At 37.0% G+C, this 25264-nt stretch overlaps 1 protein-coding gene across 1 annotated transcript in view; it reads left to right on the top strand.

Annotated features, from left to right (window-relative positions):
- The window catches only part of SKAP2 (src kinase associated phosphoprotein 2), a 153795-nt gene that overhangs the window by 119092 nt on the left and 9439 nt on the right, over positions 1–25264 (top strand). Inside the window, exons 10-11 of the mRNA XM_007466073.1 lie at positions 14039–14116; positions 20189–20301. Of these exons, the coding sequence (XP_007466135.1) occupies positions 14039–14116; positions 20189–20301 (191 nt within the window). The remainder of the gene's footprint in view (positions 1–14038; positions 14117–20188; positions 20302–25264) is intronic.

The raw sequence follows: 25264 nt of genomic DNA, 5'->3' as shown, positions 1-25264 counted from the left end.
TTTCAATATATGAATATACCCATGAGACAGGCTCTTGCTGAATTTTTGGTCACTGTGTCATCAGTGCTATGAGTGCACATTGTCAGTTGTTTAAACATTGTTGAATCCACTGTGGCCTGGCAAGAAGCATCTGGGAGCCAGACTTTTCCTGTGGACACATGCCAAGTACTGTATTGTATTTCTTCACTGAAGTGAACTATATTGAGATAATTTTTCTTCTTGAGTTTTTTAAATTCAGAAATTATTTTCCAAGCTAGGGGAAGATCATATGATAAAACTGTTTATAACTACCTGAATTCTATAATAGCTGGTCAAGATTACTTTTATTTAGTTAGAGTAGGTATAAATAAGTCATTCAGTTAAACTACATTCAGATAGTTAACATTATTCTCCTCATTAGACCATTCTGGAAGGTTCACCTGTCATTTCATGTATTCTCTTTAAATCAGTGATTTACTCTAAGGAAGGACAAATAGACATTGAATGCCCCTTTAGGTACTATAGATGGGCATGCCATTAAATTTATATGTTTGATTGTGTTTTTTAATTAGATAGAAATAAACCCTAAATTGCATTCTTAATATATACAATTATAGCATAACATCAGTCTTAACTAAAAATTGTCAGGAAAAGTTTGTAAACTGTCATTTAACTTTAAAGAAATATCTGAGTAGTTGTGGATTGGGGATGAGAAAACAAGAATACTTTGTCACGCTGGAAAATAGGCTAGGGGTGATTAGTCTTGGAGCTCAGACACTGCCTGGACTCTAGGCTCCTAGAGGGAGCCTAAGGGATTTGTCTTTCCAGAATGGATAAGGTTATTCCCTCTGCTACCCTGGGACGCTGTTGCGTGAGACCTTAAAAAAGTAAGATCTGGTTTGTCCACCATGTACATTAAAAATACCCTGGCTCTTATACCCAAGAGCAGACATTTTGTTTATGTTGGCCTTAGGTTTGCAATCTCAATAAGAGACACTTTGCAAATGAGAGTTCATCCATACCTTTAGGGGCCCAAAACAGAGCAAGTGTGTTGTTTTTTTTTAAGCTCAAATTTTTATTCTTATGTACTTTGAAGAACATCAAGTACTGTTTTGCAGGAATGAACATCAAGAGCTCCATCAGATGAACTCTGTGTGCCTATCCTCCCCTTCTTTCCCCTACGGGTTCTACCTTGCTTCTTTTGGCAACTCCTCTCTGTAGAAATATTCTAGTTTTAGAAGGTCTCTCATTTTCTAGGCCCTGTAACGTATTTTATCATAAATTCGTGTGTCAAAAAAATACCTCTCACCTTAGAATTGAAAATGCTTTAAAAACATAATTCTGTAAGTCTATGTATAGTCCCTCATAGGTACATGGAAATTTGTATTTTGAGAATGCCATTCTTTTATACTATGTAAAGTGTTTTTAATTTGCTGCATTTTTCATGTCTGATCGCAGTCAGATCTAGTGAGGAACTATAGCTATTTTATTCAGGATTAATCAATCTTCTTGGGCTCCTGGCTAGGACAGAAGCTGCTCTCGGCTCTGCTTGCTTCAGAGCTTGGCCTTATTCTGTTTTCTCATCATATTCAGTCTCTGAGAGGGAGGTGGTGGGAGATGATTTTTCCATTTGCAAGCTGCCTTCCAACTGAAAGCAAGATGGAGGGGCAAAAGCCAAGCTTTTCACTTTCTGTGGCCATTACAAACATGACTCTTCTCTTTTTCAGCAGTGTACACTATTTTTCAAGGGAAGTATTTTTTTTTTTTTAGACTGTCAGAGTTAGCCAAGTTATTTTGTCATTGAAGAGTGTTAAAAGTAAGAATATATGTCTATATGACATCGTGAATATCAACTTTCTCATAAGTTGAATGTTATGGCAATATGTTAAAGTGCTGTTTAATTAACAAATAAGTGATCTATGCAAAGTCTTACATTGAATGAGAAGAAAAAGTGTAGTGCTTCTGAACTTGGGCTCTGGAGGAAGGCTGCCTGGATTCAAATGCTGACATTACTTCTTATAGCTGTGTTATGCTGAGCAAGTTACTTAAGTGTTTCTATGCCTGTGTTTCTTCATCTGAAAATGGGGATAACAGCAATACCTTCCTCACAGGGTTTTGAGGATTGAGTAAGATTTCACCGTATAGTGTCATGGCTAGCATGTTGCTTGGTACACAGTACATTCTTAGATTATCATGATAATCACTGTTGTTAAAAATCTTCTGTGCACTGGGCATTCAACTTTTTCATTCTCACAATAATTATCTAAAGTAGCTTTTGTATTTCTGTTTTCCAGATTGAAAATTGAGGCTCAGAGAGTTTAATTAGCTTGTCTAAGTTTATACAGCTGGTGAAAGAGGATAATGTGAACTTCAGGAATATGAATTTTATTTGCATTTCTGTAGTTCCATTGTATCTTTTGGGATTAATATGGGATTAATTTCTGATTCCATTATGATTGATTTTATTAATTATATTATTATTTATATTATTATTTAGTATTATTTAGTGAAGTATGCCTATATTTAAAAGTTTAAAAGGCAAGTGATATTTGAAGACAAAGGACGGGGGGATTGCGAGTGACTCTCTTCCCACCCTCTCAGCTTCTTATGTCTGGGATACACAGAGCCAGGGATCAGGGTAGTTAGGTTTTTTTTTTAGTATTTAGCAACAAGGAATATTCAACTAAGAGTAACTGACAATGAGAATGTGGAGAGGGCAGAAAAGCAATAAACAGTCATTACCATTGCCTCTTTTTCTTTCTACTATTTGATATAGTTTAAGTGTGGGAGTAGCATATTAAAAAATGAGTGAGACTGAAGGACATAGGAAATAAATAGGGAAATAAATAAATAGGGAAACTGCTGCTATACCCAGATTTAATTGTGGAAAAAATTAGACAAAAAGCAGTTGTCATCTTAGAATCCATCATAGCCAGTGAGGAAAAAAACTGGCCTCCGCCAGACATGTTTGCCTAGACTTTAGGAAGGCAGATTTCAGAAAACTCAGAGAAAGAATAAGCACCATGTATGGTATTAAAGACAAGTGTTTTAAAATACCATTTAATATCAAAGGATCTCAATGGGGAAAAAAAAGGGAGAGAAACTAAAATATATCATTGTGCTAGAATCTATCCAATGAGTGTAACTTTTAAAGAGACATATATTAGCCATTGAAATGGCCAAATAACCAAAGAAAATACGAAAATAGCTGAAATTTATAAATTATGCTAAAGACAACAAAAGGTATATAATTGCTCTCTGGTTTTGTTTGTTTTTGAAATTATTAGGGGCAGTAATTCAAAGCAAACAATTTAGTTTTTATTTTATTTGCTCCCTTCTGTCAAGAATTATTCTCCAACTGATAAGATTGGTAGGAGGTAACAGAAGCCCAGGACAGGCAGAGATTCAAATAGAATACCCAGCTAACCCAAATCCGTTTAGTTTTTATTCAGCAAATTTTCATGGAAAACAGTTTTTTGTTCTAGCCCCACCATGTTAGGCTGTTGTAATGTAAATATACCCTTGGGGAGTTCACACTTGGAGGCAAGTAGACTAGTAGACAAATATTTATAATACTCTGTATTAACTAAGGCTGTGAGAGCAGAAAGCGGGGAGTGGCCAGCTGCCTGGAGGGATTTGGGAAAAGCATCCTAAATTGGGGGACATTTGAGCCCTGTCTTCAGGATGAGTAGAATTTAATTTGTCTTCTGACCCAGATAAGACTCTGAAGTGGACTCCAGAGAAACTACTAAAATAAGGTGTCTTTTATGCCATAAAGAAGGTGAAATAATGATTCTAGAGTAGAACCCAACATGGGTTCAAGGAAATGACAGACATATAACAAAGACAATACCTTCAGGGAGGCATTTGGCCAGAATTCTTATGAAATATTTATGGATATAAAGACCATTGGATAACTGACTGTACAGCAGTGCCCAAAGGGTGTTGACCAATTGATTTTGTGATCACCTTAGGGCTTAGTTCTCAGAATTGTCATACTGTCATGTTCATGAATGCCTTGAGTAGATATATACAGGCTATGCTCTCAATAGACCAAAATCGTGGATCAAATCTAACAGGATGAAGTATGATAAAATATCACACTTGCCCCAAAAATCTAGTTGCCCAAGTATGAGAAAGGAAAGACTTTGCCCCACAGAAAATGGGAAGAACACGGGATTTTGGTCAACAACTCAATATGAGTCAACAGTAATTTGATTCAATCCTCAGATTGTGTGCTTTGGGAGTATAAAATAATTATCAAGCAGTGTTCTGGGTTAGCAAGATAACAGTTTTTTCATGTTGTGGATCAACAATATTTAGATTTTTAATTAAAACTACCCTAGAAAGTGCAGGGCAGCAATTCTCACACTTTTAAATCCCAGGAGGTCTTTTCTGTTTGTCTGGGTTTTTTGTTTGTTTGTTTGTTGTGGTGGTGGGTTTTTTTGTTTCTTGACTCTCCCGCATAGCCTGTGGCATCTTAGTTCCCTGACCAGAGATCGAACCCAGGCCCTCTGCAATCAGGAGCCCTTTTCAATCTTAAGAATTATTGAGGACTCCCAATTATTGAGGACTCCTTTGTTTATGTGGGTTATGCCTCTTAATATTTAGTGTGTTAGAAATTAAAACTGAGAAATATTAAAAATATTAATTAATTTAAAAGTCATAATGATAAACCCACTACATGTGAACATAAATAACTTTTTTTTTGGAAAAATAGATATATTTTCCCAAAATATGAGTGAGGAGTGGCATGGTTTACGTATTTGCAGATCTCTTGAATGTGTATCTTAATAGGAGACATTTAGACTCTCATATCTGCTTCTGCCTTTACTCTGTTGTTATATGTTGTTTAATTTAAGTACAGTCAGCATGTGAAGAAAATCCAGCCTCATACAGATATGTACTAATAGGAAAAGGAAGTATTTTAATAATCCTTGCAGGTAATGGTGGATATTCTTCTTTGATACTGTACCCAAACTTGACAAGTGTTAGTTAAAGGCTAGTTGCAATGTGGAATCCAAAACCATATCAATGAGCTTTCCACACAGTATTACAGCAAAATTCAGGAGACCATCTTGTACTTTGAATGGATGTTTTACCCATGCATGCTTTTGTAACATCATGCATTGGTCAGTTGGAAAATATTGGTTCATTACATTTTGCAGAACTTCTAAATATTGACACAGTTATGGTACAATTAAAACATCACATTCATTAATATCACCACTGATCTCATTAGAAAAGTCCTTAAATGCTGAGGAGTTATCAAACTTATATCCTAAGATGTAAGTTTCTAAAATTCTAATTTTTGCTTGAAAGCTCAAATTTTATCATGGGCAATAAATGTCAGTTGTTTTTGTTAAAATAACAAGTTTGCTTAATTCATTTTTGAGAAAATGTCTGCCAGATTCTTAAGTCTGGGTAACCATAGTCTGTCAGTCATTCTTTCAAGTAAAAATGGTGTTCCATGAAAAAAGCAGCTAGTTCAGTTTGCCACTCAATCTCCCACACACCTGGAGCTGCAGCGGCTATTCTTTATGCATTCTTCGATTTTGTCTCACAGAATATTAAAGAGACAGGTATTCAAGGTTGATTAAATGAAAATAATAATTTGTCATCAAGGACACTCTTAGGTGCAACTGGCTTGTTTGTTTTTAATGCTACTGCAGGGCAGTGAAGAATACATTGACGGTTTGGTGCCACTGTGTTGGTTTACGCTGAAGTGTCAGCAGTTTACCCGTCATTGCTCTGCAGCATCAGTGCAAATGTTAACACAATGAAAAAGGCAAATATCTTAATTTTATTATGAAAATAGTTTTGACCTCATAGACCCTCTATGCCCCGAAAGGGTCTTGGAAACCACTGCTGGTATAAGGGATTATAGAACCAATAAGTCAAATGGGTGATGGTTCCTCTTAGAGGGGCCTGTGATTTTTCTTTCTTGGACTCTTGAAAATGAGGTTAAGGTGCACCGCACGTGAAGAGGTTGAGTGTATTTGCATAAGCAGGCATCAGAAACAGAGTCAAAGCCTGTAACAAATGAACTCTGCATTCGTAGATCTGCCTTTTTCCTAAGGCTATGGTAGACAGTTCCTTATAAAACAGCCATGTTACAATTAAATGATCTTATCACCAACTTATGTATATTAGATAGTATTTTTTACAGAATGAAACTTAAACCAAAATCTAAGTTAAGATGAAATATTTTACTTTCTAAAAATGGGATGGATTCAAAATAGTTTATAATGAAATATATATACATTTGGGATATTTTATTAAAAATGAGAATAAAGAAAAACCAGAAACTGAATAAGGGTTGTCTAGAAGGAGATGTTAATAGGGTTTATGGATAGGTCTTCTGTGATTGAAAATTTTTTTTCTTCTTTGCTTATCTCTATTTTCTGGCTTCCAGCAATGAACAGATATTGCTTTTGTAACAAGAATAATAAGAAAAAAGTTTAATTTAAATTTAAAAAAGAACTTAAATGTAGCAAAGTATAATTGTACCAGAAATCCAGAGCCAGGTAGAGGTTACTGTAACTGAGAAATAATTTAATTTGGATGTAAATTTTAATATTACATAATTTATTGTACACTTTAATTAAAAAGCTGAGAATTTGAGCTTTGTGAAATAGTTAGAAGAATGTCATATTATAGCATACACTGACTAGAATACACTGGGACAAGGCGGAGTCACATTTCATAATTTCCCCATGTCTAGTATTCTTTAGGAGTGGGATCATTTGCAGACTCACAGTTGCTTCTGACTGATGGAATCTGGCCTAGTAAAACCTTATTTTTAACCTATGTGCTTTCTTTGCCTGCCATCGTTGCCTGTAGATGATCAAGTGTATGTCAGACTGCTCCTGCTACTTAATAGAGAAGTACATCTAGAGCAGCAGAAATGTCTTCAGTGCGTGTTGCATAGAAGGCAGTGCAGGGAGAGAAGAGCAGGGTGGAAGTGCCATGACCTTGGTCCAGTCATTCAACACCCCAGTTCAGTTCCCCTTTAATGAAAGAAGGAAGTTGAACTGGATGATAGCTAAGGTGTCTTTCCCTTCTAAGATTTCTCCCAATTCTGTCAAATGAGATCCTTGCTTGAATTTGAGTTTTTTCCCAACATCCCAACCATGATGTTAACAAGTTTAATGTCTGTGAACCATCATTATTTTTGCATTTTCATGTTTATGTATAAATTATGAATTTTAATATTATAGTACAGAAATTCACTGTGCTCTAAAGGCATTTATTTTAGCAGTGATAACCTTTTCATATTAAACCCTATAAGAATAGAATGTCCAGGTTGAAAATTAGCTTCTATGATTGAACAACTATTGCTTATTTTATTGCCTTTTATATCACATTAACCTTCTCGGTTGCTAAATTAGTAAGTTGTTGCAAAACACCCAGCTCCTCAGGTAGTGAACTTGATACTGCATGCTAATTGTGCTTTTTTTCCCCCCCTGAGAAATCTGATTATCTCATTGTCCTCTCCAAATCCTGTTCAAAGTGCTGTGGGATAGACATTATTCTTTCTGCTTTACAGAGAAGACACTGAGAATTAGAAACAGTGTCGAGGTTGCATGAGTAACTAGACCTTTAACAGTAGGACTCAGTTTGCCTAATTTCCAGGAGAGTAAACATGACTGCCATTTCAGGCATCTTTATCTTTTTTTTTTTTTTTTTTTTTTTTTGCGGTACGCGGGCCTCTCACTGTTGTGGCCTCTCCCGTTGCGGAGCACAGGCTGCGGACACGCAGGCTCAGCGGCCATCGCTCACGGGCCCAGCCGCTCCGCGGCATGTGGGATCTTCCCGGACCGGGGCACGAACCCGCGTCCCCTGCATCGGCAGGAGGACTCTCAACCACCGCGCCACCAGTGGAGCCCAGGCATCTTTATCTTTCTTTACATTTTGAAGTTAGCATAATACTAAAAGGCACACGCTTATATCTTTAGAAAAATATATCTTTTATTGCTATAAACTATATGTCAGGCTATTAAATAGATGGAAGAAACCTTTAGAAGTGCCATATTTTAAGTTCCGAGTAGTCCAGGATTTATAGGCCCTTAAGGAACTCACTTTTCTTCATTGTCGTTATTTTGAATTCCCTCAGCCATATCCCTTTGACTTTACTCTTTCACTTCTCTAACCCTTCCGCCGGCTTCAGAGCTTTGCCCCAGGTGTGGGGAGAGGAGAGGAGGTGAGGTGCCGTTTGTACAAATCCTTCCTGTGCTTCTCCCTCTTTTTCATCTTACTGCTAGGACTATAGCTGGAGGTGTCTTCAGTTCCCCATCCCATCTGTTCCATCTCCTCCTACTCAGGGGCATCTTGCTTGCAACTCCCTGGAGCCTGAACCCTTGATGAAATGTGCCGGATAGCCTGTTGTTCTGAAATGTAGGTGAACCTCTTTCAGATCTTCGTGTGTAGAAAGGCTCCTCTTTACCATCTCCATTTAGCCGTGTTTTCCTTATTGAAATAAAGTGAGAAGGTAAAGCTGAATGGCCTCAGAAATAAATCCGTTTTCAATTATGAGTTGCACCCGGGACCTTTACAAACTAGCAAATACTGTGTGCTGGCTTTAGGGGCAGTTGAGTGTGTAGAACATTAAAGGTGGGGAAGGAGAAGTGGAGAAGCGAAAGAAGATGCACGTTTGGGACACAGCCAGACGTGAAATTCTGTTTCTAAACCGTCGCTGAAAGGGTTGCTTAACCTAAGATGTACCTCAAATACAGTGCTATAGTAGGATAGAACCTACCCACTTATGTGAAAATGTTTTCCAAGTCCACAAACAGCCAATATTCACGAGAAATTTTAGCAAAAACTGTATCTATGAACTGAAAATCAAGGAAATGGCACCATGGCTTAGAGCTGGGGCTTCAGTGAAAGATGTGAAAGTTTAAATCCCAGCTCTTGTTCTAACTGGCTGTGTGAACCTGGGCAAATTATTCAAGCTCTGTAAATGTCACTTTTGCATCCATAAAGAGGAAAAAGTTCCTGTTATTACCTCATAGAATTGTTATGAGGATTTAGTTACATAATGGATATAAATGCATATAGTGTGAACACTGAAGCAACACATATTAACGTTTCTTGAGATAAATATATAGTCTCATAATCAGATGAAGCCTCGGCAGGTAGATCTAAACCCAAGATTTATTTCAGAGCATAACTTTTGATTCTGTGTTTTATTCTTTTTAAAATTACATTGTAATTCAGGAGAGCTGTTTTCTGAAGGTGTTTAGTGAGAAAGGTAATCATCATGTGAGTCAAGGATTTTCTTGTGTTGTCGTCCTCTTTCCCCCCTGGAAGACATGATAATATCAGTCCTCAGCCATGATGTGAACATCACACATCCTGTTTTGGTGCTAACAAATTGTCTTTAGCCTTTTCTAAGCAATGTCAGCTACACATGTCAGTTGCTTATCACTTTTGTTTTTTCGGTTATTTATCCTTAAAAAAGAATGTTAGTAAGTCAGAAATAGCCATTTTGTAAAAACTGCATAGCTAGACAGATCTTTGATCCTTATTAGGGTAATAATCCATCTGCTATGGAACTGGATCAATTTGTAAATTAAATTGATTAATCTAGCAGGGAAAAAGAAAGGTCTTGACTTTTCCCACAGGAAGCATTTCCTCAAATGGTAGTCATTCTGAAAACATCTGGGAAGACTCAGTTTTCTGCTATTCTTTTTCTCTTTGCTCAACTCAGAAAAAAAGGCTTAATATGTATCCAAAAAAGAGTGAAAGTAGAATTCAAGCTTTTAGATTCTCTAGGGTCTGGTTGTTCCTGGAGGTCTCATATTTTTGACAGGGTTTAATGTTAAAAACCTTTCAATGACTATAAGAACATTTTTAATACTCATTGGTTATTTAGTAAATGTATGACTATGCTTGAGTTATCTTCTGTAATTAGTTCACTTTATTGTTATTTTCATCTTGTATGATCAAAAAAAAAGAAATCTCCCGGTGATTCTCCTAACAATGTGTGAATGGAATAATAACTTCACATGTTGAAGAGTTTTGTGCTGCAGCTGAGAGGCATGTAAATACAAGCTGCTTGTTTGCAAGAAGCTTCCAGATTTGCAATATGATTGCCATGGAAACCACATAATGAAAACCTTATAACCATCTGTATGGTTTGATGGATTTTATTGCATAGCTGAGCTGTTTTTGTTTACTGTTATTAAAATGTTGAATGGAATATATTAACCCACACATATTGACTTTTTGAGGTATTAATTAGTATCGTATAATGACATCATGCCTCAACCCCCAAATAAAATAAGTTTAATTATAAACCTAAATAAAACAACATCTGTATGTTTCTAATGTATTGTGAAGGTGATTATTACCTAGAATTTTGATCACTTGTCCTTATATATTTTTTGAATGATGTGGAGAGGTTTGCTCTGTTAGTAAATGAATATAGTAGTAGGATTTATTTTCATGATTTTGGAATCCATTTGTTCACTTAGTATTTCTTGAACATCTCCCTCGTACCAGAGTCTATTCAAGATTCAGGTTGAGTTCTTTTCTTCCTAAGATTAAAAAAGCACACACCAAATTTGATTTTGTTGTCTTTTATATGGAAGCTGTTTGTACTGTTAGCCCAAGATAAAATGCGTTGTTTTACTATTGTTAAGAAAAATTGATATTTGAAACACAGAAGGCTTTGACCTAAAGATAGCAGTTCTAGGTTTGCAAAGGAGAAAGGAAGTGTTTTTAATGAGCATCTTATCCTCTAAAATACTTATTAAGCATCTCACATGGATTTCAATTTGGATACTTCACAGTAAATATTTTTAATATCATTCTGATAGTTTAAGAATAGATTGTGCGTATAATAGGTACTTAAATTTTAATAAAATAATAAATTCTTAGTAATAAATTCTAAATTCATTAACAACTTTGCCAAGAATGGATTTTTCCCCACTTAATTCTTGTAATTATTATTATTTTTTTTGCGGTACACGGGCCTCTCACTGTTGTGGCCTCTCCCGTTGCGGAGCACAGGCTCCGGACGCGCAGGCCCAGCGGCCATGGCTCACGGGCCCAGCTGCTACGCGGCGTGTGGGATCTTCCCGGACCGGGGCACGAAGCCGTGTCCCCTGCATCGGCAGGCGGACTCTCAACCACTGCGCCACCAGGGAAGCCCGTCTTGTAATTATTCATAGTTTTTATGATATCTTGACACTGACTTTGGGTGGTGAGACTAAATCCCATAGTCTCTTCTTAAGAGCCAGGAATAGTGCGTTCTGTATTGATGTGGTTAAAGCTTTTGACTTCAGGACAAGTGCCCTTAACTGTTTTTGAATTTACTTCTTACTATTGAATTTGTGACCAAATTGGAAGAGAGGGAGTACTGGGGAAAGAGAAAGTATGAAAAGTAAAGAAAGCTCTCTCCTTCACCTCAGAGAAAATTAATGATTTGTAAAACGAGTAGCTTGGACTAAATGACGGTAAATATCCCTAATACCTTTAAAATCTGTATGAAAACACCCTATTGACCCATTTATGATAACTAGTCCTTGAGGTTTAACATAAGTGAGATAACTGTTGAAGAGAAAAGAGACAGCATTTAGTATTAGACTTTTTATTAGGTCTTCTATGTATTCTTTACTATTTGGCTGAACTATATTAAATTGCCAATATTATGTTTAACTTAATGTGTGTAAAGTGCCAGTGATTTCCAGCTGTTCCTTATATTGCAGCTTTCATTCTTTTGTTTGAATTGAGTTACAAAAATTTGAAACAGTTATAATTATCTTGTAAGTACAGTAACTCTCAAGCTTGAGTTAGATGCTGGTTTTTATTAATCACCACTTTAAAATTTGCATGAGACTTCTAAATTTACATCTGCATTCTTGACTGTCTACCAAGCTTTCCAGTTGCCCCTGGACATTTCCTCTGGGTTGCCCCACCAGTATATTAAATCTCCCATATCAGAAACACAACCCCTTGAGTAGCTTATCTTGGCTATTCTCTTTTTAGTAATGATGTTCCCATTTCTCAGTTAACTAAGCTCAAAACCTGAGTCATCCTTGGTTGCTCATTCTTTTCCCGTAGCCCTCCACATCCAGTCAGGCAGAGTTTGTCTATTCTAGTTCCTTCCCCTCTCATAACCATCTCCGTTCCATTTCCTCTGCCCCTTCAGTTCAGGACTGACTTCCCCTTTAGCTAGACTAGGAGTGGTCTCTCTCCCCACACCTCTCATCGAGGCTGTCTGGGACAATGGGATGTGATAGCCATTCCTCAAACAGTTTCAGTCCTGCCCTTTCTCGCGTCAGAAATTTGGGGGGACTCTTATTCCTCACCAAACATGTAAAAGTCTGAAATCCACAGCAGGATGTTCACGGCTCCTCAACAGTTTGCCCAAATGACTAGCGTTATCTCCCATCCTGCTCTTATTCTACAAGAACAGCCCCCGCCTTTATTATCATTATTTTTTTGATAAAAATGGACCATTTTTAAAGTCTTTATTGAATTCATTACAATATTGCTTCTGGGTTTTTTCTATGTTTTGGTTTTTTGGCTGTGAGGCATGTGGGATCTTAGCTCTCCGACCAGGGATTGAACCAGCACCCCCTGCATTGGAAGGCGAAGTTTTAACCACTGGACCGCCAGGGAAGTCCCAAGAGAACCACATTCTTTAGCCAAAATGAATATGCTCATGCCTTGTTCTTTTGTTCATGCCTTTCCTTGTCTGGAAATTTCCTCCTTCTCATCTCTCCTTATTCAGATTCTCTCCATCCCTCAGAGCCTTTATGGTATTTCCCCAGTTGGCTGGTTTCTCCTCTGCACTTCTTCAGTACCTTGTACCTCACAGGTCAGGTTTTATGCCCCTTATCCCACTTTCCTTTAGGTTCTGTCTTCCATCCCCTCTAGGCTGTAACTTCTTGAAGGCAGAAGCTTCCTACTACCCTTGCCTTTCTGGTAGAACCTCTCTCTCTTACAGGTAGTTAATGCTCAATGAAGATTCATGAGTTGAATTATTTAATAGTCATAATGACTGTATTTGTAGTTTTTGCATATTTTTCTTTAAAGTTTTTGATTTTCTTGGAATTACGATTCTTTTTGATCCCAGTTTTTCCTTGACATGCCATTTTGTCCATATGTCCTGCCTTAAATATTTCTAAATTGTATATTAATCCTTAGGTGGGGCAAGTGGTCATGTAGTAAGTATTTCTTTGATGTAAGAGGATTAACTAGCCTATTGACTCTGAGATTAAATTCTTATTTAATCTCATCATATTTCTTCCTATAACTTGGGAAAGGAGTGTGATGGGAGAGTGTAGAAATAACATGAAGATATATATGAATATATGCAGGATAAAGAACATGGATTCTGTAATCATAAACCTAAGTTTGAATAGCAAACATTGGAAGTTTCTTTATCTTTTTGAGTCTCAGTTTATTTCTCTGTAAAATGAGGCTTTAAAATGGTTTACCTATGAAGTCTTAACATCTGCTCTAGTGTATGACACATAGTAGTTCCTCAGTGTAATTTGGGGGGTATTACCTTGAAGGGTGAGGATGCTTCTAGTATCTTCCTGTGATGATCAATTGAGAAAACATGAAGTATCTGATGCTCAGTGAATGACTTCTAGGTTAACTGTATTTTATATCACACATTTTCTCTTTGCTCTGCTGTTGTTTTAGGGACCATGATTTTATCTGTGGTACTCATGCCACAGTATAATGTGGTCAATCCGTATAATGCCGGGTGTCATCTTACTGCATTTTTAGGGCTTTTCTGGATTTAAGATTATTCCCAATGAGTTTCTGTGAATATTTAAAACAAAATATGTGAAACGTTAGGACATACCTTAAATTTTATCAAGCCAACTGGTCAGGTTGCTATTTGGAAATAGCTAGAGGTTTCTTTGTTCAGCTTTAGGTTATTGAAAAGGGGATGTGAATGTCGAGTGGTTTCATTCTTTGAAAAGGAATATTTATGTGTTATACACTTGTAGTTTTGCTCTTAAGATGGGGTGAGTACTGTGTCTTTCTCCCTGAGGAAAGCCTTCAGTGTCCCATTTATGTTGTTTATTTACAGAAGAGGAAGAGAATGGAGCTCCGGTGAAAGTGGAGGGGCAAAGGAAGATGAGTCAGGACAGTGTTCACCACACCACAGGTAATGAGTTGTGCAGCTTTCTGGGAAAGCTTATTTTGGTTTTGTTCACTTTCCTTTTCGTCACTTTCTTACTGCTCTAAAGATGTGTCCTCAGCTCCCCGAGGTTGTCTCCTTCCTTGGGTCTGGACCTCTTATGGCTGATAAGCTTCTTAGACCCATTTAGGATGCATGAAAACCACTTGAGAAGGATTTATAAAGTAAGCCAATTTATACAAGGTATTCCTTTCTGAATTACTTTGTAACGACTCAATTAGCTTTCATTTCTGCGCAAAGGAGATTTAGTTGCATAAATTAGCTTATCATCATTGAGGAAGTGTCACTGTTAAAGGACAGTTTATAGATACAACATGCAGTTGCTGTCAAACCTATAAGAATGTAATATAGACATCTGTGTATACTTTGTGCTTGAGCAGAACAGACTTCTGCCATTCAGAGACTAACAGGGGACAACAAGTTGCCCAGGGGACTGGCAATGTAGACATCTCTGAAAAGGTCAACTTGACACAGGCTCTGACAATCGACCCACAGCTCTGTCTTCTTTGATAAAAATCAGATAAACTTAAGACCGCTAATTGATCTGCAGCCTGTTTAAATGTTGGCCATGCATATCTTCATTGCATATGATTAACACAGAAAGCAAATGAATTGGGTAAGAAATGCCAGAGTCCAGTGACAGCAGCTTAAAAACGGGAAAAGAACAGTGGTGGCCTGGAAGGCTAGGAAGGATATTCCCCTTATCCCTTTCCACTTGGCACGTGGCCCCAGGTACTAATTATGACTAAGACTGGAAAAATAATTGCACGTGCTGTGTACGGAATCACATGATAAAGGCAACTTTTCTTGCTTGTTATTTCCAAATAGCAGGAGATAAACCATATCTGTAGTGCAAGCATGAGGTTAGTTTTGATAAACCAGCAATTATTTTACACAGAAAGAAGAGAAGGGCTGCCTTCTTATCAGGACTTTACACCTCTTCACAGCCACATGTCAGCTGGGGCAAGGTCTGCCATATCATCCCATGTTCTGCAAAGAGCTATAGTTGGGGGTCACCTCCCCTCTCTGATATGTCCATACATCACTCTTTCAAGCTGTCAGGGGCAGGGTGGTCAAGCAGTGTGTGTTCAGGAAGTAGCCTTCCCGAGTCCTTCCTACTGTGGCATGTAGAAAGGAAACAGAGGCCTGATTTCCGGACCTGGACAGGAAAGCAGGAGCAGGTTGCTGCAAAAGGTTTGGGTTTGCTTTTTTCAGAAGGGAAGTGAGGAACAAGTCATTAGATGCAGCTATAAACACCAAGGCTGAGCAAAGCCTTGAGGACAATGTTCACTGGCAGTTTTAAGTACATACGTTTTGTTATTATCATAAAGCTTCTGCCAAAAGCATGTCGTTTTCTTTTCTTTTTTTTTTTAATTTCTGTGCAGGTATAGAAGGTGGACACATACAAATCTTCTTTCCACAAATACGAGTGTTTTGGCTTAAAACAATTGTGTTTTCCCAAAACCCTTTTAAAGTAACTATCTCCCAAATTGTTGCCTTTGAGGGAAGGAAGAACAAGTCAGTTTTTCCTCAAAGGAATGCAATAAGGAGATCTACCTTTTCATGCAATTGCTATAAAGCACTGCAATAATTCTTATCTTTAGTGACATGAAATTCTTTTCAAGCAACAGTTTTAATGCTTTTGCATACCAGTGACCTTTGCTCTCCCCAGGCTGTCAAAGATGTAACATTAGAAGTTTGTTTGCTGTGCAGGGCAGTGAGTTGACAAGGGTATTACTATCTTGCTGAGCATCACGTGATGTGAACTTCTAACCTTACTCAAGAATGTTATATTTTTCACATTGACTGATTTTACTAAAGGAAAAATTCTTTTTTCAGACTACTCTAATGTAAAATATGTAAGCAAAACCAAAACTAAGCATGTATTTCTTACAAGTTATTTCATGTTTAAGCTTATGTAGCTTGCATATAAAAAATAAAGATTCCATTTGATTTTTTTGAACATCATACAGTATGCTTACCTTTCTAAAATAGTTTTTACACCTATAACACTACCCAAGGAGAGATTCTCCATTATCTTATTATTGTGTTTTACCCATTGTCATCATGTTTTAAAAATCTTTTCATTTTTGCAAAAGTCAATATCTCCAATGTTTAGCTTGTACTTTCATAACAATTCTGTTTTTCTTGCTCAGTGATCTGTTTTTGCATGTTTAACTTACAAGAGCAAATACATTGTTTAAATCTTTCACAAGCCAGCTAATTTAGAATGTTATTTTCTTTCTTTCTTTACCTTCTTTTTTAACCATATATGCTTCTTAGGACAAGAAACATAATGAGATGATTTTTTTTTTTTGATAATTTTGAAAACATAGATCACGATGTGGATGGAATAGGAAAATTAATTCATATAATAAAGACAACTAAACCGATTTAATTTGTATTCAGAATGTAAGCTTATCGGTGGTTTATGACATTATGCTCCATCCCATTTTTTGTTGTTGTTGTTGTTTTTAAAAAACACATCTCACAGGGATTATCTTTTCAGTGTATAAGTGAACAGTGCTAACTTCTGTGAACCCACGGTGCTTCCAAGGATATCGATGCATAATTTTTTGTGTATGTTTAGACACACTTAAAATTTAGAAAAGTAAACCAGAGGAGCTTGCTGCTCTCTGAGGAGCAAGATGATTCTTAATTTTTATGTCTGGAATTCATTTTAAGAATTTTGACATTACTTTCCGAAGGAGACTAAGGCTAATGAACATAGACTGCCAGGTTTTCTCCCCCGTTGTGATTCTTCTACGTCAGGGGTCTCTAACCCCCGGGCCGCGGACCGGTATCGGTCCGCAGCTTGTTAGGAACCGGGCCGCACAGCAGGAGGTGAGTGGTGGGCTAGCGAGCGAAGCTTCATGTGCCCCGCCCCATCGCTCGCGTTACCGCCTGAACCGTTCCCACGATTCCCCCCACCCCACGCTCCACCACCCCCCGTCCGTGGAAAAACTGTCCTCAATGAAACCGGTCCCTGGTGCCAAAAAGGTTGGGGACCGCTGTTCTACATCATGACTAATATTGCATGCTGAAATAGACTAGTCAATTTGTGTGTACAGGTAGCTAGCCATGTGACATAAACAACTTACTATTCTTTAACAGGGCTCACATATGGGACACAGGAATGAGGTTGGTCTTTGGGTAACATCATCATCAAGATTGCAGAAAGCACAGTAGAAAATGCATCTTGTTCCCAGGACTGCCAGATCACTAGCTCTGTTGCCTTTTTACAGCAGTGAGATTTTATGAAATGCCCATGATGCACATCTAGGGAGAGATGCATCTTGCACACGGTTGGGGTCTCTCTTCCCCTCCTGTGCTTCTGTAACTCCCATTAGTGTTAATGGGAGTTTCACTAAGCGCATCGAGGGGAGGAGAGACCCCCAAAGTGATAAGGATTATGTGTTAGAAATCACCATATACTTTTCTCTTCCTTCTTCCCTCTCCCCTGCGTTTGAAAATCTACTGAGTAAAAAACTATTGTGAGAGAATCTGAAAAAGGAAAGAGCAAGCAGCAGGCTGAACACCTGCAGAACCCACTGGGATGCTTCAGCTAAGCCAAAACTTCTCTAGTTTTTAACCCAGGTTTTCTTTCTTCAGCCTTTTAGGATCAAGCCTAAGGCTGAGCAGCATGGGCAACACACAGGAGGCTCGACTGGGGAAACCAGCTATTTAGATCCTTTTACCTCCTGGCCAGTGACTATGGGGGAGGGCCTTGCGTGTGAAATGATGTCATCCTCTCTTTGCTCTAATTCCTTGACTTTTAAACTGACACTGACGGACTGCATGGGGCACAACATTTGACCCAGTTAGCAGTTGATTTAATCTGACTAGAATGTTTCAACTTCTAAATCCCTATTTGTCTAAATAAGTGGTTTTTAAAGGAAATCATTCACTTCATTATTAAGTAATTTTTTTCTTAAAAAAATTTGACAATGTTTGGAGAAACCTGTCCAGCCAGAGTGCCCTCTAGTGTCCATTCATAGAATTTCCATAACATATGCTTTGAGGGGGAAAATGTAATGAAGGGTGGCCACAAGCATTGTTAGTTCTTGGTTGGATTCCCAGGCTTGTGTACATCCCTGCTAGCTTCTGTGATGAGTGTTCAAATGCTAGAGTGGAAAAGTCAATAAGGTGTCTGTCTCTCTGTCTCCCTCCCTCCTTCTATCCCTCCTTTCCCCCGTCCCCCCTCTTTTTTTGAGGTCTTAGAAAACAAGCGGAAAAACTTTAATAGGAGGATTGTCCTTGTTTATTTTCTTAAAAGTATAGTGGAAAAGTCGCGTCTTACTTCTTAAATAGTCAGACTCCATATTATTCAGATTTTCTTTTTGGCTTTAAAAAAATGTTTCAGATACTAAAGAGAATTTTTTTACATTTCTAATCAACCTAACACTTTGAATAAATCACAAACTATGTGTAATAAGATGAACGCCCTCCTGACACGCTAATGTGACCGGTTGTGCTAGAATTGCCAAGGAGCCTGCTGTTTGAGAGCCATATAACAAAACTAAGATGACAACCCTGATCCAGCATGTGTCTCCACAGCTATCCCCTCAGAATTCAAAGATGACATTCCAATGATGGAAGTTGTCAGCACGTGTATGTTCTGCCTGGTTAGTGAATACAGGGACATCTTATTGATATTGCTTGCATTCTTTTTGCATTAACTCATCAAAACTCAATTATCATGAAATTAAAAACAGGAAACAGTTTGCAGTGTAACAAAAGCAGCCAGTGTATTTAACTCTGTGCTGTGTTTCAGGCGACCCACATTGTATAAGTGACAAAGCATTTATTACCCGGTTTATTGTGGTATTATAGAGCGGAGAGCGCTAAATAATCAATCAGTTAATGGTCTGTATGGCAGTTTGAACACATCACATCCATTGTGCTTATGCTGTTAGAAGGATGAGCTGATAACTCCAGTGTATGTTGCATGTTTATTCAGAGCCTAATGTCCTAAACTAGGGCTGACAGAAATCTTGGAAAATACAGCTTTAGCACTGGCAGTTTCAAAGTTGCTAAAATATTTTAGAAATAACTTTGAGAGGCTTTGGGTACAAAAGTCCCTAAAGATAAGAGCTGGAATTATCCTTTAGATTACTTTCATTTTATTCCCTTCCTTTAACCAGCTTTATGTTTTGAAAAAGTTCAAATTTAGGGACTTCCCTGGTGGTCCAGGGGTTAAGACTTCGCCTTCCAATGCAGGGGGTGCAGGTTCGATCCCTGGTCCGGGGAGCTAAGATCCCACATGCCTCGTGACCAGAAAAACAAAACATAAAAAAAGCAGAAGCAATATTGTAACAAATTCAATAAAGACTTTAAAAATGGTCCATATAAAATATATATATATATATATCAGTTAATGGTCTGTATGGCAGCATGTGTCTCCACAGCTATCCCCTCAGAATTCAAAGATGACATTCCAATGATGGAAGTATATATACTGGACTTCCAATGATGGAAGTATATATATATGCCATTGAGGCATTTTTTTTTGAAGTTTAAATTTCAAAAAGTTATTTTGTTACCTCGTTTGGTTATATTTGTACCTTAGCTCCCTTATTATTATTATTTTTATGATGTGTCCAAATTCTGTACGGTGCTTATTTCACAACGTGTTTATCACGTCTCGTGGATATTGCTCATTATACAGGGAGGCTGACTCATCCTCAAAACATGTTGCAAGTGGGCTTAGGTTTGTTATAGAAAATAAGTGGGAAGTAACTTAGGTGCTGGTTTGAAGAAACATGTTGCAATTACAAGTTTTAGGTAAAAACAAGAAAAGGAGAGAGGAAAGAAAAGACATTCAAAATTAGATCTTTTTGAAAATGGTCCTTAATTAGATGAGAGCAAGAAGTAGGATTCTTGGGTGGATGTTATAAAGTGTTCTTTGAATGAGGACAGAATTTTTTTAGACTGTTTTTTGGTGGTTTGAAGTGGCCCTTTATTTGCTATTTGTTCATTTTTAAGTGAGGGCCCGTTACATGAAAGCTCTAACTCTTGTTTTCTCTTTCTTCTTCCTAGGAGATAAAAGCACCGATTATGCTAATTTTTACCAGGGTTTGTGGGACTGCACAGGAGCTCTTTCTGATGAATTGTCATTTAAACGTGGTGATGTGATTTACATTCTTAGCAAGGTAAGCAGATACCCCAAAATGACAACTGTAAAGCATGAATACAATGCTGCATTTTTATGCATTTGGATCTACAACACTAGGGGAAAAATGCCAACTGGAATTCTTCTAGGTCCTTGTTAACAATTGGGAGTTCACAATAATTATTCTGTCAAGTGAAATATAATCAAATTTTAAACACAATCAGATAACAGGATTCAACTTAACAGTGTGTTTACCTATCACTTCAGCCTTTGGCTCACATCCACACACTGCCTTCTCCAGAAACAATATACTTATGTGAAAGTTAACATTGTAAGGTATTAGGTTATTTATTATGTTTTTCTTTCCTCTTCCTTTTTATTCTTCTGTGTGCTTATTCTGATTTTGTCTGCCATTCACTACTGGTAACACTGTGTTTATATAACAAGTTTTTCATCTTTATGTAAATACATCGGGTGTTCCGGCAATTTAAAAGCAATCCTTTTCTATTCAGACAGGTTTAGGTAATTTTTTTTAAGTTTAACATAATTGTATTTGTAAATATAATAGCAAAGTATATTGCTATGAACTCATCCTTATATAAACAAAATCATTGTTTCTGTCTCTTAAGATACTGGATTATTCAAAATGTTTCTGGCCTTAGATCTAAAGGTCAAGATTCTTAATTGATTATACTTCTAATGACATGCATGAGCTCCTTTAACTTTCATACTTTAACTTTGCCTACTGTAATATGGGGGTTAAAAAATATCTCCCTCAGTCTACTTCATGAGGCCACATTAGAAACAAAAGATGTATGGAGACTATTTAAATATAAGTAAGGAAATGTTACATAAATCATAAGTCTAGGAGTTTAATGTGCTTTGTTGATTAGAGAAATATTTTGGAAAGATTATGACTTATTCAGAAAGATAATATGACTTATTAGATACAGAAGAGAATTTGGAAATAAGGTCACTTAATTTAAATACTAGTTGACTGGTGCATAAAATTATATACAGAAAATCATAGAACATTGGAGTGAGAGATCTTAGGGCTCATCTATCTATCCTTGGTTTTACAGATAAGGGAATTTGGGTCAAGAAAGTGCCAGAGCCATTACTTAACAAGGTGTTTTGACTCCCAGATCAGAGCTTTCTGCTCTATTTTTTTCTTATGCCTGTATCTATCTTCCTTCCTTTTTCCCTCTCTTCTCCCCCCCTCCCCCTTCTTTCCTTACTTGTATTTAATTTGTAGCTGTCGTAAAGTGCCTAAAATGTGCAAGGGCCCATTCTAGGCACCAGGAATCCAAAAAAAAAAAAGAAAAAAAAAAAAAAAGAGAGAGAGAGAGATATAAGCCCTTGTAGATTGGAGGAAAATAGTAAGTAAATACAGCCAACTTTGATCATTGCTGGTTGAGGTGCCCAAATAAGACTTGTCCCTTATTTCTCAGTCCTCTGCTCGCTAGTGCATTTTTTTTCTTTTTTTTCTTTTTAGAAAGATACTTTCAGTTCTTGGAAGCTGTAGATAGCCATATCACAACTCTTGGATTAAGCCTGTTACAGAGCATTCAATAGTCCTGTGTTAAAATGACAGCTTTTTGAGTCAGTTACTTAATATAGAAAACAAACTGATTAGTTTCAGTTCTTGAAAAGAAACTTTCTTGGAATCATTCCTCAAATTTACTTAGCTCACAGTTTCTTTCACCAATTTAGCTGCATAAAATTAAATTGTGTGTAAAATCGCATATAAAATTAAAAGGTTGTTTAGCTTCCACTTGGAACTTCAGACTATAGGGATAAATGGCATGTAGCCAGTATGTTTGTGTGGTAAAATATGAAACTTACAAAGCCCATGTGGATTTGTTCTTGAAGCCTTCTTTATGAATCTAGTTGTCTTTGTTTTTTGTTTTTTGTTTTTTCAAGTTGTCTTCGTTGCTGAAAGCCTCAGAGTACCAGCCTCTGGGACAGGCTGTGGCGCAAGCAGCGTTCCCATAAGCTTGTCTTATTTCTGCCATTGCCTCAGAAAATCATTTTCTGTGAATATGAAATTGAAAGTACTATCATAGGTGTGTGTCATATTTCTAGGATTCTGGAGGAAGTCATTCCTTTTCTCCCAAACCTGTTTTGTGATGACTGTAATTTTATATGTGAAGCCTGTCATAGAGCTAAGGGTGGTAATCCACCTCATAGGAAGAATATACTCCTATCTAAAATTTCTAAATGCTGTTATTTGGGTATGGGCTGCCTGAAAATACTTCCTTTATCAACCTTTCACAAGGTTTAAATTTCCACTGGCAGCATTTCATGAGAGGCCTTCTAGAGATGGGCATTTTAACTGGAGCTCATTTTGGTTTTTGAAAGAAGAGACAAGGCTTTGTTAGCACATTATCACCATTGGCTGGATGAGTAAATACCCATATTTACCCAGCTGCGGACCTAGTAGAATCAACCAGGTTGATCTTAGTGAGGGTGAAAGAAGGACAGTTAGTTTTCTCTTGATGGAATTTGGACAAATTCTGGGCTGTTGATGAGCATCTTGGCTATTTGTTGTCAGGTTGCTTTGGGGGTCAGGATATATTTATGAAGACTTTTACTTCCCCACCTGGCTTTGGGTGAGTTCAGATAGGAAGCTCTGGTGATTCTTTAATTTTATATTTGCTTGGTCTTCCAGTTTTTATAAAAATTTTGGCAAACATAGACCATAAGTTAATATCATAAATTTATTTAATATGTGAATGATGACAGCAGTTTGAATGATGAGTATCATTATAAATGCAGAACTCAAGGCCCTTAGAAGAAGAAAGCAAAGAATTGCTCAAAAGGACTTGTTTCTAGATCAAGGTAGAGGTGATGCTATGTATTGATTGTTTTTTTTTAAGTGCAATAAATATAGAAATCACTAGCTTTGTTATATGCCTAGAAATTTGTTTAATCTTTCTCAGAGTTATATTTAGATTCCATGGTCATGGAATGAAAATTTACCATTTAAATTTATTTTTTACACCATCTAGTGGCTCAGAATGAGTGGTGCAGGTAATTGCAGCTAATGTGCACAATCAAAATGATGTCATAAATCCAACTTTAAGTTTAGCTATGGGTTATTACTTTCCTATCTCATGTCAATGAAGTGTAAGCATTAATCATGAAAATTCTGTTCATCATTCTGAATTAAATGTAAAAATTGTATACTTAAGGAAAAATGTATTTTAAGGAGTCTAACAGTATTTATAGAGACATAAAAAATGTGTACTTAGTAAAAAAAAAATTAGTGCCGCAACTTTTCTAATAAAAAATGCCATTTAAAAGATTTCAAAGAAACACAACTTGCTTTTTATAATTAATTGATCTATAGTTTTCAGTATTTAATTATCATTGATTTGACTTACCTTCTAGAAGCTTGTTAGTTCTGAAAGTAATCTTCTTAAAAAGGCAACACAAGATAGTTTAAGAAGAGATACATTCTTTTCAATATAAATAAACCTTTAGACAAATCAAGAAATAAAATGGCATATACTATGCCATTTTAATTTTGTAAATGTAATGACAAAAAGATTTAGCTAGTTTGATGATTAGGCTCTCTGTATTAAAATTCACTATAGAAATATAGTTTGATTTTAAAATTCAGTCTTTTTTTTCTATTTTTGCAAGGAAGCCTTGATGGGGTGTCAGCTGTGCTCAGTCTGCCTGGGGGTGATTTATTTACTTTAAGCCTCTTTTGAGTTATACAGATCTTAGCTTTTCTTTCTTTCTTTACTATTTTCTTTTCTTTCTTTTTCTTTTTTTTTTTTTAGTGAAAATCAAATGTTACAACAAAGAAGGAAGAGAAGGCAGCTACCCTGCCCTTCCCCTTCCCTTTTTAACATTTTCCAATTAGCAGCTGCCATGTGACCCCTGGCTGAGCTAGCCCCTCCTTCAAAGTGTCTGGCATTTTCTTAGTTTTAACCTTTGAACCTTACTACTAATAAATCTAAATACTACTTGCCTAAAAATGCAAGTCTGTAACTTTTTGCTTACAGGTCTTTTCATATAACATTGCTGCTGTTTTTTTATGTGTTAAAACATTTTATATACTTCAATAGTTCAGTGGAGATTTAGAAATTCCGCCCCCCACCCAAAGATGGAAGGTATTTATAGGAATGGATGAAAGTGAAATATGTGATTTTTTTTTTAAGCAAGGTACAAGTACCTTTTTTTTTTTTTTTTTTAATTTATTTTTGGCTGCGTTGGGTCTTCATTGCCACACAGGGACTTTCTCTAGTTGTGGACAGCAGGAGCTACTCTTCATTGTGGTGCACGGGCTTCTCATTGCGGGGGCTTCTCTTGTGGCGGAGCATGGGCTCTAGGCATGTGGGCTTCAGTAGTTGTGGCACGTGGGCTCTAGAGCGCAGGCTCAGTAGTTGTGGTGCATGCGCTTAGTTGCTCCGTGGCACGTGGGATCTTCCCGGACCAGGGCTCGAACCTGAGTCCCCTGCATTGGCAGGCAGATTCTTAACCACTGTGCCACCAGGGAGGTCTCCAGGAATATGTGATTTTTATGACCGCTGCCTTGTTAGTGAAGTTATTATGAAACACAAGGCCTACTTTCAGATTTATTTAATGGGGGAAATTCATATTTGAGATTGCAAATCTTTTATTTTTATTTATTTATTTATGTTTTAGGAATCAGGTTGTTTAAAATCATGCTAAATTCTTTTACTGGTTTGCATTTCAATTTTATTACCACCTTAAACATGGACACAATATCATAGTTAATAGTATTGTCCTAGAACCGTGTTTATGGAGTTTTATAATTTTCATGGCAGGATCCAGGTTATATAGCTACAGGCATATTATAGTCCCACATAGCTCTTTGGCTATTTTATTCTATTTGCTGTTCTGGATTTACATTGTCTATTAGTTTATCTTTCAATCTGTACTCACCAGTAAATCGCTAACCACATTCCTGTTCTTACTTTTAAGGCAATAAATTATTTTTAGAGACTTAATGACGGAAGAGCTATGCT

The sequence above is a fragment of the Lipotes vexillifer genome, unplaced genomic scaffold (genome assembly GCF_000442215.2).
Source record: "Lipotes vexillifer unplaced genomic scaffold, Lipotes_vexillifer_v1.1 scaffold150, whole genome shotgun sequence".
Lineage (NCBI taxonomy): Eukaryota > Metazoa > Chordata > Mammalia > Artiodactyla > Lipotidae > Lipotes > Lipotes vexillifer.
This window is presented reverse-complemented; position numbering and strand designations above follow the sequence as displayed.